The following is a 14,741-nucleotide window of genomic DNA, read 5'->3' on the forward strand; positions in this document are numbered from 1 at the left end:
TCTAGAGCCAGAGAACCGGGTCAGCAGAGCTGCTCTAGAGCCAGAGAACCGGGTCAGCAGAGCTGCTCTAGAGCCAGAGAACCAGGTCAGCAGAGCTGCTGTAGAGCCAGAGAAACCAGGTCAGTAGAACTGCTTAAGAGGGAGAGAACCAGGTCTGCAGAGCTGCTCTAGAGGGAGAGAACCAGGTCAGCAGAGCTGCTTTAGAGCCAGAGAACCAGGTCAGCAGAGCAGCTCTAGCTGACACTGACTGACTACTCTCTCTCTCCACTACTCACCCTCCACTACTCTCCCTCCACTACTCTCTCACACTCTACTACACACACTCTACTACACACACTCTTCTACCACACACTCTTCTACCACACACTCTTCTACCACACACTCTTCTACCACTCACTCTACTACTCTTTACTACACACTCTCTACTACTCCACTACTCACTCTCTACTATTCACGCTCTACTACTCTCTCTCTCTCTACTACTCTCTCTACTACTCTCTCTCTCTCTCTCTACTACTACTCACTCTACTACTCTCTCTCTCTCTCTACTACTCACTCTACTACTCTCTCACTCTACTACTACTCACTCTACTACTACTCACTCTACTACTACTCACTCTACTACTACTCACTACGACTCACTACGACTCACTACGACTCACGCAAAAAAAAAGTATGTTCCAAAATGATATGTATGTGTCTTTAATATACATATTAGGGCAATAGAATATATTACATATTTAAATTTCAAACGAAACCACATTAACTGGATGATGTCATTTGAGATGTCATCAGTGAGGTCACTGACCATGTCATGAATGATGCAATATGTGACATCATCAGCAGTGCATTGCAGGCACGCGAGTTATAGTTAGCAGAACTAACTATAACAGAGGAATTTCTATGGTTTTGTACGAGTGAAGTATGCAGCTAACTGTAACACCCCTGAAACCTATGTTTTTTTCTCTGAATATATAAGATTCAGGTAGGTAACTATTAGAATATAATCATAAAAGCAGGACATACATGCCACACATATACAGAATAGGTAATTAAGATGACCAAAAATGATATAAAAATACGAGTTTTAAAACTAAGTAGCAGCAAAATATTTTTTTAAAAGATTGATAATGTAACAAAGAAATGAGTGTTACTGTCAGTCTGTGAAGAAGGCCCAGAATTACAAGGAGACCCAGAGAGTGTGAACGTTTCATTAAAACAGCTGTCAAATGTCAGTATCGATGAAGAATCGTCGGGTTCACATACTCTAGTATTGCAGGCACAGAGAACACAGGGGAGACCAGAGTGAGGTTTTGTGGGTCTACAGTTTTGTTTTAGTCACCTGTAGCCCTATTTAAAATTGCTACTGGGCCTGCAGTTTGCTGGTTAAATTTACGATATACATGATAGATAAAAATTGTAAAACTTATGTTTAAGGCTGTGTTCTCTGGGTTCAAAGCCGCAATGATGGTCTGCCTGCAGGACCCAACTCCCAGTCTACTCCATTCTGGCCTCAATTTTAATCTGCGCTGAGTCAAAAGTGCAGGGCAGAGGCATACAACATGCTCCATAGATTCGACTGGGGCCCCGCCACCCCTGCACTGTTGGTTATCTGACGTGAGACGCCAAATAGGTAAATGTTTCAGCAGGTGCCATTCCCCCAGTCTAAGCGCCATAAATAGCAATTTTAGATACAAAGAATATGTGCAGGGCAGATAGGACGACGGTGAAGCCAACTGATAAGAATTAATTACTGCCCATGCAAGCTTGCGTTTGGCAAGAGAAGCTTTGTCGGTGGTGTGGTACAGGATTCGAATGCACTTCTTGATGCTGGTTTTAAAGGCTGTTTGACTGGGATTTAGGTTCCAAAGGTCGCCTGCTGAAAATTGCTGTACACATTTATTGAACAACTTACGGTAGGTTCCACTTAGATTATTAAAGCTAATGTCCGACCACAGCATTGACTCAAATGGCCCAGCTTCAGGCCGCCTTAGCTTATGGCACAGATTTAAGTAGGCACCTAAGCTGGAGATTTCATAGTTTAAAAGGCCCAGTTCTAGTCTCATCTGTGCGGCGGAGGCAGTTTTCGGCATATGAAAAACACTTTTATAAATCTTTGTCACGGGTTGATTTAATGTTGTGCTAATTTTTCCCCTGAAAATTTCAATACCGTATGCCAGCGTGGGACCAACTTTGGCTTTCATGACTTCCATCATTGGGGTTAGACTCGGACCCATCAGTTTTTTTGACAGTTTTGAGAAATTCAGTCGGAGGGCTGTGGCTTTCATTGAACTGTCGCTACGGTGTTTGGCGGAGGTGCCCCTGGAGTAAAAGTTAACCCCCAAGTATTTATAGGATTTTCCTACAGCAAGACCAGAATTGTTGTACGTCCAGCCACCACCTACATAACGTTTTCTGCCGAATATAACCACTTGGGTTTTCTTCAAGTTAACCTCTAGGCTGTTGACGGTATAACTATGTAGTTTATTTAACAATTGTTGCAGCCCTACTCGGGTAAGACTGAAGAGAACAAGGTCATCGGCATACAGAAGATTACTTAACTGCACACCACCGATCTTAGGGGAGTGGCTATTTATCTTGTCCAGTTCGGCAATAAACAGCTAAAAGAGCAGTGGGGCTAGCACACACCCGTTTTACTCCTCGTGTTGTTGAAAATTTTCGAGACAGATATGTGCCAGTACCAAGCTTAACTTGAATCCAGGTGTTAGTGTGTAATTGGACAATGGACTCCAGTAGTTTGACCTGGATTCCCCATTTCATTAACTTTGCCCAGAGTGCTACCCTGGGGACCCGGTCAAAGGCAGCTTTAAAATCAACGAAACAACAAAAGACCAGCTTAGATGAAATAAGCGATTTATCAATAAGTATTGATAATGCCAGTAGATTGAACGTTGTACCAGAGTTTGCAGTAAAGCCCGTTTGATTTTTTGGAATCAGACCTTTCTGGTCAGCCCAGGAGCTCAATTCTTCAAGTAAGATACTCGCACAGTGCTTTGCCTCATTGTCCAGTAAGGCTATCAACCTATAGTTGTTTGGGGACGAGTGGGCGCCGGACTTATATATTGGGTGAATTACTGCAGCTCGCCATGAGTCTGGTATGGTTGAACAACTCAGCACAGATCTAAAGAGGGTTGCTAATTGTTGTGTCCAATAGGGAACGTTTGCTTTAAACAAGGCCTGTGGCAAACCATTTGGACCTGGCGCTCCGTCTGGTCTTGCTTTTGATAGTATTTTAGCCAGCCTTGCTTGGGTAATAGAGATCGTCTCGCATTGAGGCTGCGTCAGCTCTTGGGAGCTATCCTGGCACTCCAAAGGACAGTCTTTGGTCATGGTGGAGGTGTTTGTTGCTAGAGAGTCTGCACCTCCATTGGCCTTAAAATGGTCAGTCAAAAATGTGACCCATTCTGCCTCAGCAATGTTTGCACTCCCCTGTCTGGTTGTTCCATTAATTGGTCTATTCAGTAGTGCCCAAAAAAACTTGTGAGTTGCGGTTTTTACTTTCCCAAAGACGTTTGCACCAAAATTGATCAAGGTGAAGTGGTTTGTCTTTTTGGTGTCCCGGTCTATAGTTTTTTTGAGCAGTTTTGTAGTCGATCAGGCGATCATTAGATTCTGGATGCATCCTGGTTGCCCGCAGGGCGGTATTTCTGATCTTCTTTAATTTCATGGTTTGACTTGAAATAGGAAACTGGGAACTACAAATAGTCGTGTGAGTGCGAATGCAATGGAAAGAGGTTTAACAGATGGTAAAAAAAATTTGACCAATCAACGATGTGAGAAGCTATAGAAGAGGGGCCACCTAGTGTAAAAGACAGACATTCCTTCATGATGTTAATACTAATTTCATCGCTCCATCTTAAGTGTTTTACATTTTCTGAGTGGACTCCCTTAGGAGTTATTGGGGCGGAATTGTGATAAACTGGATTAGTATTGATGATAACGACTTGTGGGCGATGGTCGCTCTCTGATCGAGCTTTAATGCTGTAGTTTTCCAAGTGGGAAAACATGGCTGAGTTACAAATGGTATAGTCTAAGAAAGAAAACTTTCGTCCATTTCTCCATGACCAATTTGGAGGAGTATCCTGTGTGAACCTACCGTACATTACAATGAAACCTGCACTAAAAAGTTGCAACACACAGAGCTCCCCCAAGGCGCAGTATGAATGATTTGGGGGTTTAGACTGAGACTTCAATGCCGACAAAGACAATGAGGGAAGACCTTCCAGATCCGTCGGGTTTCCCTGAAACAAGTTAGTATTGAAGTCCCCGGTAAGCAGACAGTCGGCATAGGGAAAGGCCACAACCAGATCGCTCAAGATTTTAAGCAGGCGATTTAGGTGAGCCCTTTTTGTCCGTACACTTGGATTGATGTAAACATTAAGCAGCAGCAGAGGTCGCTGTTATCTCCTCGAGCTAACTTTAACTCCAAGCAACCAGTCCTCATCGAGGTTTAATAACTCTGTTGGGCCCTTTAGGCTGCATGAGATGTAGATGGACAATCCTCCCTTGGGGCGGCCATGGTTGCTGACTCCGACGGCTGGTTTCCAGTATTCGATAAATCCATCAATAGGACAATTGCGGGTGGCCCATGTTTCCTGAACAGCAATTAGATTGTGACTAAAAGTAGAGTTTTGGGTCTCTGGTGAGGACATTTTGAGGTGAAGGCTACTAATGTTCCATGAACACAGGGAGAGGCGAGGCTGCAGCGGATGATGATTTATAGGATTTATAAATTGAGGCTGGGGGGTGTTAAATTTGACAGCCTCCAAAGGGTTCAATTCTGACAAATTTTGTCAGACAAAGCTGCCGATAGCCACCCCCAGTCTTGGGTTTCATTGAAATTCGGGAGTGCGGACCATAGACTTCCTGTTAAAGGTGCATCTCCTACTGCATTTTTTAAAATTGTATTATAGTTTACTTCTATCACTGGTCAAGGTCCGACACAGACTTGTCTGAGTGGCCGGTTGCTTGGCTAATGCCATGAGATAGCCTGGGTTAAAGTGGGGATAGATTTTGATTCCTCATGACCGAAAACTGTCTTTGCAAGCTAGGAGAACTCAAGCCCAAGTAGCAGATTTAAATGTCACCAGGGTTACTTCAGAGGGTTGCAACCCTCTTGGCGGAAGAAATTCTATATATTCAATATCTTCAGATGCCAATTTGTCAAGGCCCGGAACTCTTTGATAATTTGATGATGTTTGCTCTATGGAGAACATCATGATGGCCTTTTGTTTTATATTCAGGGATGAGAAGAATTTTGAAGCACTGGAAATCGCCAACAGGACTTGATTGACAATGACCCTTGTCGTTTAAAGTGTTTTTCTCGATTAGAGGGTCGGGAGCCATTCCAGGATAAGACTAAGGATTGTCTCGAAGCCCTTCCGAAGTTGTCAAAGAGTTCTCAGGTGGCTTTAATGTGTTATTAAAGATTACTTTTTGATGGTAGCCTCCTGCACTTAATGGAACAGTTTGAATACGGGAATAAAGAATGGATTGAATTTGAGTAATCGTTTCAATAGGCAAGTTTGTGTTTACTGCTTAGAATTGACAAGTTAAGTGGTCCATCCCAGTTAAAAACTCTTTTGGTTTTTCAACGGCCGCAACTTCGTGAGGATTTGATACAGGACTTCTTCGGCCAGAGGGAGAATTGGTTTGAGCCTGGTGGTGTGCAGGAGTGAACTGCTGGACGTTTAGCGTTGGAGGGGCTATTGTAGTCAACTGGTCCTGGTTTGATGGATTAGGGCTCAAAGCTCGTTTATTATCCAAGTTCTTAAACAGTAGAAACATTTTAGGGGGTACAGCCGCAGATTTTGTTATTAGTTTGTTTCTTTGTTTGCGTTGAAGTTTTTTCTCTCTCTTGCTAAGAGGATGGAGCGATTGAGAGATTATCTTAGAAGGTGGTGAGGCCAAGGTTGGTGGCTTAGGATCCAGGTCTACGTTAGGAGGATCAACCGCGTTTGTTGAGCCGCTCACAATTTGGGAGCTCAACAACAGTGGTGGTGTCTGCTTGACCGGCATTGTCAACCCTTGAGCTATGTGGCGCGACCTAAATGCTACAGAGGATTTCGCCTCTTTGCTTTCTAGGATCCCATCGGCCCCTGATATCAATGGCTTGTCATTTATTTTGACGGGGTCTGTACACTGTACATGGCCCTGAACCTTGCGGACACTGCCTCCTGATAGTAGTTTGGCTTCATCTAAAACACAGTTTAAAAAAGCTGGGAGTGCTGAGAGGCTGTCAATGATGGGTGAACAACAGCAGACTGACTGGACCAAGTTTGAAGATGATTGAGCCCTTATTATTAGATGGTTTAAAATTCTCTAACTTATTGTCGATACCTGCTGTAAACAAGGTTAAGGTGTTCAAAAGGTTGACTTGGTGTCCAATTTATCAGAATGATAATTTAATGCCGTGACTGTGGATTGGAAAGTTTGCAACAGTTGTGGCCAAATGTTTGACATAGATGTCAGAGGGGCAGCTTGTGAATCAGATTCTAATTTTAAGTCAGATAATTTATCTGAATCTTTGAGAAAAAAGGATAGATCCAGTGACGACTGATCTTTTAGGTCTTTTGTATCAGTTCCTTGTTCGGACTTTGTGAAAGCAGTGGCTGCAGCTGTAGCAGTAGCTGTGACTGCTACTGTAGTTGCTGCTACGTTTGAGAGCGTTTGCAGTAGTAGCGGTGTGACATTCTCCTTTGGAGACCTTGCCCGTTGGGTTACGGTGGGACTAGGTATTCCGAAGCTTGAAGGTTGGTTGTTTTGTGCAAGTAAAGGGCTTGAACACAATTGTTGTAGTGACATGGACGTAAAAATATCCGATTGTTGTAACAACATTAGATTTTAGTTCAGTTGTTTCAGTCCATGAGTGATTTTTTAAAGCAAAGGACATGCGACTTTCCTGGGGTGAAGGTGAATGACAAAATAAGGACTACTGGGTGGCCGGAGAGGTTACCATGGTAAGCGCTGGGGGCGTTTTCAAGTCGTCCTCAGATAACCTGACGCTAGGATTAGTGCTGGGGGTAACCAAGGACGGTGTGATTTTACTAGTTAGTGACGTATGAATGTTTGCCTCTGTTATTTGTTGGAAGTTGCTAACCTTAGGCTTCTCCAAAATTTGTAGAGGGTTAAGGGGCTTGACTGTTCCAGGTCTTTTTTTGAAGAAATGCAGTCTCGATTATCAACAGGGTCTCGTAAATGGGAGGGGGGGGGGGGGTTTTAGCGATTCAGGTGGGGACATGGACATCGGTTGGTTAAAAGCTTTCGCTGCAGCTCCCTTTGCCGCTGCTGCCAGTCGTTTTAGTTTTTTTTGTTTCGGTGATGAAAACACCTTCCTTGTTCTTCCGGATCTCATTGCTCTACTTGTTTTGACTGCGTTGCCAATGAAAAGCTGGTTCCACTTCTACTGGTTTTACAGTGGGTTCACGTGACAGGTGGCTACGGGCGCTGCTTCTTAGACACCCCCCCTTTCTTCCACCGCCATCCACCTCCCTGCCCACAATAACCTGCCTTACGACCCCTGTGGCCCTTGTAGCCCTGACACCTTGATTAGTTCTATAATAAAATGGAACGGAGGTGGTATACGGGGTATATACAAGTGTCCCAACAAGAAGCCAGTAAGGTCAGTGTCAAAGTGTAGGCTGGGATGTCGGATGGGTGACTGAGCAGGGGGGGGGGGGGGGGAGCGATACCGGGACGAGCCGGGCAAGGCAGATCAAGCACTAGAGCAGCACAGGGCAGAAGTGGGGTGACCAAGGCCAGAGCCAACCAAGCCAGACCGGGCTGGGCAGGGCTAGCAGCTGCAGTTCAAGGCAGTGCAGGATAGCGCAGCCACACTATCCACTGTCCGACACCGTGAGTAACACGGTCCAGAGGAGGCGGCTACAGGCTGATGCTATGCTGGTGTTGTACTGGTGGATGGGAGTTAGAGTCTTGAGACACCATGGATCTCCATAGGTCTCCGGGGAGAGCAGCCGGAACTAAACCCACAAGGGGAAGCTACTGGGGGTCCCAGAAGATCAGAAAATCAGAAGACTCACCTTAGCAAGCCTCACCAACTCCCTCCACGGAAGTCCGCAGGAAGATCGCGGGAGCCCCAACAGCGTTATCCTGCTGCCGCCACCGCCTCCACAGCAAGCTTTTTCCTCCGCACAGCGCACGGCGCCGCAGCCACCACAGGCCGCCAACTGTCACCGCACCCAGCCAAACGGCCCGCTACTGCTGGAGGCTCTGCCCCCACCCACCACACGGCTCCGAACTCCGCACTAGACTCTCGCGCGTCGGATATATACAGAGCCTCCAAGGGTGGCACAAAAAGTGCTGCAGCCCTTAGAGGCCTTCCCTGGCCACAGTGCCCTTGGTACCATTTACAAGGAACTGACCTCTGGCCAAAGAGTGCAAATTGGTTTTTTTCTTAAGTTTAGGAAAAGAACATAGGACCTGGGTACCTGGTTGACATGAACCTAGGGCACACAGTCAAAGTACATCAACAGTTTGGCAAAAAGTGGGGGCAACCATGCGAAAAGAGGGCACTTTCTTACAGCACTGTGTAAGGGCATGAATCAATCAGCCATGCTATTTACCTACCAATGATGCCACCGAACAAACAGTGCATGGCAAATGTCACTGTTTGCAGGATATGGCCTGCTTACACACCCTAAATCCAATTTTGTGCACCACCACCAATTAACTCATTGGTCTTTGCCCATGCACAGCAAAGAATGTGGCTTCTGGTCTCATCCAGCTTGGGGGTCCCAGGTCCACAAACCACAGCAGACAATAGGTGCCAAGTGTGTCACTCAGTTCTAGCACCAGTCCCATTCTCCTGAATGCCTACTTGGGCACTAAAGAGGTTTTCTATTTTCTTTCCAAAAATATCAGCAACAGGATCCGAATTGCAAGCTACCCCCTATTTTAATAGGATAGTGACACTTTAGAATGCTGCAGCACTCAAGCCTTACTCTAGGCCACGGTTCCCCAATGTTGGTCGGGGAGGGCCAGATCCATGTCAGATTTATAGCATATCCACATTTAGATGAATGTAGATATGAAAATCTGGCAAGGATCCGGCCCTCGAGGATCGGCATTGGAGAATCCTGCTCTAGGACTCACAAGCTGCAATTAAGAAGTTGCTGTAGATTAGTAATTTCAGCTCAGATTCCTGTATTTCTTTTAAATCTCTACAAGCAATCGCAAATACTATGAACAATAGAAAAAATGCACTATTGTGTTTTCCTTTTTCAACAGCGGTCTTAGAGAGAGCAAAACCCACAGACTGCTTTTTTGCTGTATCTATGGATATAGCATGCCACTATAAACGTTTCCAATCCTCATCATTTTTATCCAATGTGGGCTAAAATGCATAGAGCTGGAAAAGACTTCAAACCAGAGCAAAAAATGATTGAGGGCTAAAGAGGTCTGGAGTAGCTAACAGCTGCCTTATTCCCCATTTCTCTCGAGCCACTGACAGCTGCCATGGTGTGCCTAGACCAGAGCTGGCATGTTCCTGTCTTCTTTGAACCTCTTGGTGGAAGAGGGTTCAAAGTGGGTTCTAACTTCTGGTTACTGGGCCTATGGGCAAGTCAGGCAAGTAGGTGTTCTTTCCAGCCCATTGATCAGTGCTAGGAGAGTGACAAGAGGGATCCCACTGGCATATATGGACAAACAATCTTTCCCACATATTCTGCAATGATGGGGAATAATAAAAAATGCTTCGCCCACACTTTGAGCAGGAGCTTTTTGTGGTATAGATGAGCCATGCATGCTTATTTTCCAACCTCCCATAAGGTCAGGGAGAGGAGATATGTTTTTAAAACAAAATATTTATTTTCACTTTGTATTAGGTAGAAAACACTAGGGGGAGAGAAGATGTTAAATCCATTCAGCAAATCCAGCAGTAGGGTGGAGTTGGGCCATACATTCCTCCATTACTCAGGGGCAAGGTTAGGAAATTTTACGGATTTCTTTTTCCCTCCTCTTCTGTTAAACTGGGGAAATAAAGGAGGGGCACGCTGGAGAAGAGCTAACCCACTTTCGGATTTTTCATTGACATCCCAGCCCTGGGCAAGGCCAGAATTGAATGGCTCTCCAGTCCAGGGTGGGCTAAGGGTGTTGATTGAAAACCTTTCCTTCCCCTCTCAACAGTCCCCATTGGCATTTCTGTCTGGGGAGTGTTGTGACAAACCATTAGCATTACACGTTGCAGTTGGTCACTCACTGTGCTGCACCTAATTTTCCTCATTTGCTCCAATCTTCACAAAGACTGTTTTTTTTTAAAGGAAGGATGCTTTCTCCCATAAAATTAACGATTCTCTACCTCTAATAAATTTGAATGGTGTATTTTGTTTGAATAGAAAACATGCCTCTTTATCTGGTTTCCTTTTTTTGACTGACACACCTTCATTTAGCAATCAAAGACACAGGAATCAGGATAGGTGGCTTCAGAAATGTCCAGTCAATAATGAGCTTTATTAGCAAATCATTTTGGTTCCTGTTCATGAACATCAGTAAAATTAAACCAATCGAAAGACTTGCTTACCTATTTTGAAATTTTCTGGAATGCAATAACTAGTGTATAGGATATATACAGAAAGGTATGGTTTCTTACCTGTAATCCCAGCTCTCTCTAAGGGAAATCTACAATGAAGTCCTAAGCATTTGAATAGTTCCGCCCATGTGCTGGAATGCCAGAGCACTTTTCCATAGAATATCTTCTTAAGTGTAGATGTTCGCCTTTCTTCAGCAAGGCCTGTAGAAACACTTAAGAAAGAACATATTATGCAGCCTATAAGCATAGGCTACCATGGTGAAATTCTTCAGATTGTACTTCCACAAGGGTCAAAATACCCATAAATATATACATGTATAATTTTGGAGCAAATGGTGTATAAACAGCTTAAATCTCTTTCACAAACCCTTTTTGTAAAATTAGAAGATAAAGGATAGCAGGACTGTGTAGCCTGTAGGCTGCTATTATACGAGTTTTAAACAGTGTCTGTGCCTTTAAGGATCATGCCCAGCAGGTGGCAATTGCCTCGGTTCTTTTTTCTGGCTCTATAATTTTGACCCTATTGTAAGTACAATGTGAAGATTTTACAGCTGTAGCCTGTGCTTATAGTCTGCATAAGAAGTTATTTGTTATGCGTTTCTACAGGCCTTGCTGAAGAAAGGCGAACGTCTACACTTAAGAGGATATTCAATGAAAAAGTGATCTGGAATCCCGCACGTGGGTGGAGCAATTCAAATGCTTAGGACTATCAAAGGAGATCCCCTAAGAAAGAAACTACAAAATAACAATTTAGTGATTTTGTCAAAAGTGGTTGGACAAAAATGCAACAAATCAATACCAGGTACGAAACTAAGCCCAACAATGTGCTACTCCCAAACATGGCCCTCTTTGCCTTTTTTCCAGTTTTCGTAGAGATTGTTCCAGACAGAGGTTGGGCCACACAACACTACATCTTGGCCCCTTTTTGACTAGAACACATACAATTTGTTTGGTCAAATGGGGGCACAGTTGCGAATGAGGCAAAAAAGTGCTTTTCTTGTGAAACCTGTATATCAAACTTAACTACAGAGCTGCAAACAGCACCTCGGTAATGTAACCAGAAGCTGAAGCATATAGTATCCTGTACTTTTTGCCTCTATACATGAATTACTCTAAATTACAATTTTTGTAATTGCTTGCCTTATTGTTCCAAATTTTACACAACATACATATGACCGAAATTAAATTATTAGAAATACCAACAGTGACTAGGCCAACAGATTAAGGGCAAGGCTTCTACTACTTACAGCATCTGCAATCTTCGGCCACATGATTGACATCACAGCGGAATCATCCGACGAAGGTGGTGTTTCCAAGTTCCAGGATGTGAAAGCTCTGAAAGTGGACTTTACCCGGACACACCGGTCCTGAAGAAGTAAAGAGAAGTAAAGTTAATAAACCATGAAATAGTTCCCAATTCTCTGAACTGATACGGAAACGGCTGCTGTCTTCAACCCAGTTGTGTTTTTTTTTAACCAAGCCATGAACTTTGTGGACAAACAGCTCAAGCACAATACTAGCACATCTTCTGCATCCATACATAAATATTCTCCAGTTCATCCAACAGCTGGCAATGAGACAGAGTGAAATCCCTAAAAAAGCTGTTGTCCGCTTGTTCTCCCAGCTCATTCATTTCCAGAGAAAAGAGGAATGTCCCTTCTCTTATTACCCTCTGGGGCATCAATTGCAATACCTTTCCTTGTGCACTCGGCAAGAACTGTGTTTTTCTCTTCAATGGGGTGCAAGGTGCTCCCCAGAGGTGGGCTAGTCAAGGAAGCTCCGGGCACATTTATGGTATTCGCTTGTTTCAAAGTAAATTTGAACAAGGAACCATACCAAAACTGGTTCCAGTTTATGGGGCACTGCCCCATTTCTCCTCTCTTTAATAGAGTTCTGGAAAGAAAAATAGCTATGTAGCATCCCCTTCCTTTAGCACGACACTAAATATTATTTTTCTTTCCAAAACTGGCAAGTGTTGAGCAGCACAGGCATATATAACATCTGAAAGTTGTATTTTTTCACCTCCACTGAAATTGCAGCTTAAATACAGAACAGCTAAGTGGAAGAACTGCAGCTAACTTCGAAGACTGGGCCCACCGAAAGGTGGTAGGTAGCCTATAAGCAAGCTATTTAACATGTCAATTTTCTAAACCTTTGCCAGACCATTTTATTGATTCTATTGAGGTGTAAGACTTTCTGAGAAACAGTTCTCATGTCAGGTGATCCCAGTGACGAACATATAAATAGAGGACCCTTCCTTACAAATAATGTTTAGCATAGAGTACTAAGAAGATTTTTTATCCAATTTTCTGAATTGCTTCAACGTCGTCCGCAGCCCTCCTAGATTGCCGTTACCACATTTAAAAATACTCATTTTCTTCTGTACTCTTGTCCGTTTGAGATGTAATCACAAGACTAGCCGAACTTTTTGAACAATTTCATGAATAGAGCACTACTGATTTAGGGTATGAGTTGTTCACTTTACAATGCAACAGTTTTGAACAAGTTGTAATAATGTTGCTCTTTAAAGACAACTCTAAAAGAAAGTTCTGTCCTTTGATGTAAACCCAACAATTGGTCAGGAGCACAAAGAATATTGTCTAGTAGCAAAACTACAGACTCGGCGACCAGGATATCCTTTGATTGTTTGACATTGAGCAAATTGCTTTACATCAACGTGATGAGTTTTCCGTGAAATATCAAATAAGGGAACGGCTAGCAGTGTTTCAATTAACTCCTTTTGATATGCAAAAAAAAGTAAATCAAATACCAAAATATCGTTTAATAAAACAGTAAAATCACCCCTCAGACTTCGGTTTGCGATGCAAACATCAGAGCCATTTGGAAGAGTCAGTCTTGAATTGCGAAAAGTGCAGCAAACCCCTTAAAATGACAGATAGCACGCTATACAAATGCCACATAGCATTTACAACAATGTTTACAGTCCACATAACATACTGGATGTCTTTTAGCTCATTCACAGCAATACTGATTGACCTTTATGCTTAGAACGTATGAAGGTCACTTAACACAGAGGAGCTGATCACCCTCTCGCTCCTCCAACACTTCTTGGTAAAATCTGTACAACATCCATTTTCTGTATGTACTTTATTTACAACTTACATCCTCTTCGGAGCAGGGCTTGTGGTCTTCCTTTAGAACCAGGCCAACATAGCCATCTGGCACTGCCACCTCCTGCCCTCGCAAGCACCTTCCACGGAAGGACACCACCTTTTCTACAGAGGATGAAAAAAAAAAAAAGAAATCTTCAACTAAAATAAAGGGATCCTTTCACTAGTTCACTGAGATTTTTTAGGTAAAATACTACCAGACAGCACCTAGCTGCAAAGCCATATTTTTGACATGCTGAAAGCTCCCTTAGGAATGCAGTTCACCCATTGCTTACCACTGGCTTTGTGTTTTGTAACTCACAGTCGCTTGCTTTGTATTTGCTGATTTTGTTTTAGGCTGTCCAGTAAGTCTTTGTCCTTTAAGTGGAGCATAGCCACTCTGACTGGCTCCTTGCATTCTTCAACGATTGTGCGCTTTCTGGGAAATCTTTTTTTCATGAGACAACATGTATTTTCAGGTGTATTCCTTGGAAGCTAGTTCAGGAAGCAATGAACATGCTTTATTTCTTGGAAGAGATTTACTGCATCCTATCTTTCTGCTGGACTGATTCTACTTATCTTTGCCACTAATCTTGATCTCCTGTGTGTGGAACAATGTTCTGTGTACGAGCCTGGTTATTTTGGTCAGTGCTCTTTAATAATAGCACTACTTAAATAATCCTCTTCCTTAATTTCACGCCCATGCCCTAGTCGTTGTAAGTAGAGGAGTGGGGGGGATGCTGGAGCACCCCCAAAATAACCATGCTGGAGTTCAATAGTGAATGAGCAATAAACATGCCTTTAAAACTTGTCACATTTGCTGTGCATTCAAAGACAGAGGTCAAGTGTTAGGCTCTGTCTTCTGAGGAAGGTTGATGTTTACTTTTCTTTCTCCAACTGCGAAGTGAGAGAATTTATGTGACAATCTTGCTGGGGAGTGAGGGTGGGAAAGACGGTATGATGTTCTTTTTTTCTAGCACACATAAAAGGTTAACTGCCACTAAACGAACAGCACAAACATTATAGAATATATTAAAATTGGTAAAACACAAATTAATTTGTAA

General features: G+C 43.4%; 1 protein-coding gene across 1 annotated transcript in view; it reads right to left on the bottom strand.

Moving 5' to 3' along the window:
* RNASEH2C (ribonuclease H2 subunit C) overlaps nt 1–14,741 on the bottom strand; it is a 122,053-nt gene that overhangs the window by 46,401 nt on the left and 60,911 nt on the right. Inside the window, exons 3-4 of the mRNA XM_085625857.1 lie at nt 13,691–13,803; nt 11,815–11,934 (exon numbers count right to left, since the gene is read on the bottom strand). Coding sequence (XP_085481983.1) covers nt 11,815–11,934; nt 13,691–13,803 — 233 coding nt within the window. The remainder of the gene's footprint in view (nt 1–11,814; nt 11,935–13,690; nt 13,804–14,741) is intronic.

The sequence above is a fragment of the Triturus cristatus genome, chromosome 9, assembly GCF_964204655.1.
Source record: "Triturus cristatus chromosome 9, aTriCri1.1, whole genome shotgun sequence".
NCBI classification, from domain to species: Eukaryota; Metazoa; Chordata; class Amphibia; order Caudata; family Salamandridae; genus Triturus; species Triturus cristatus.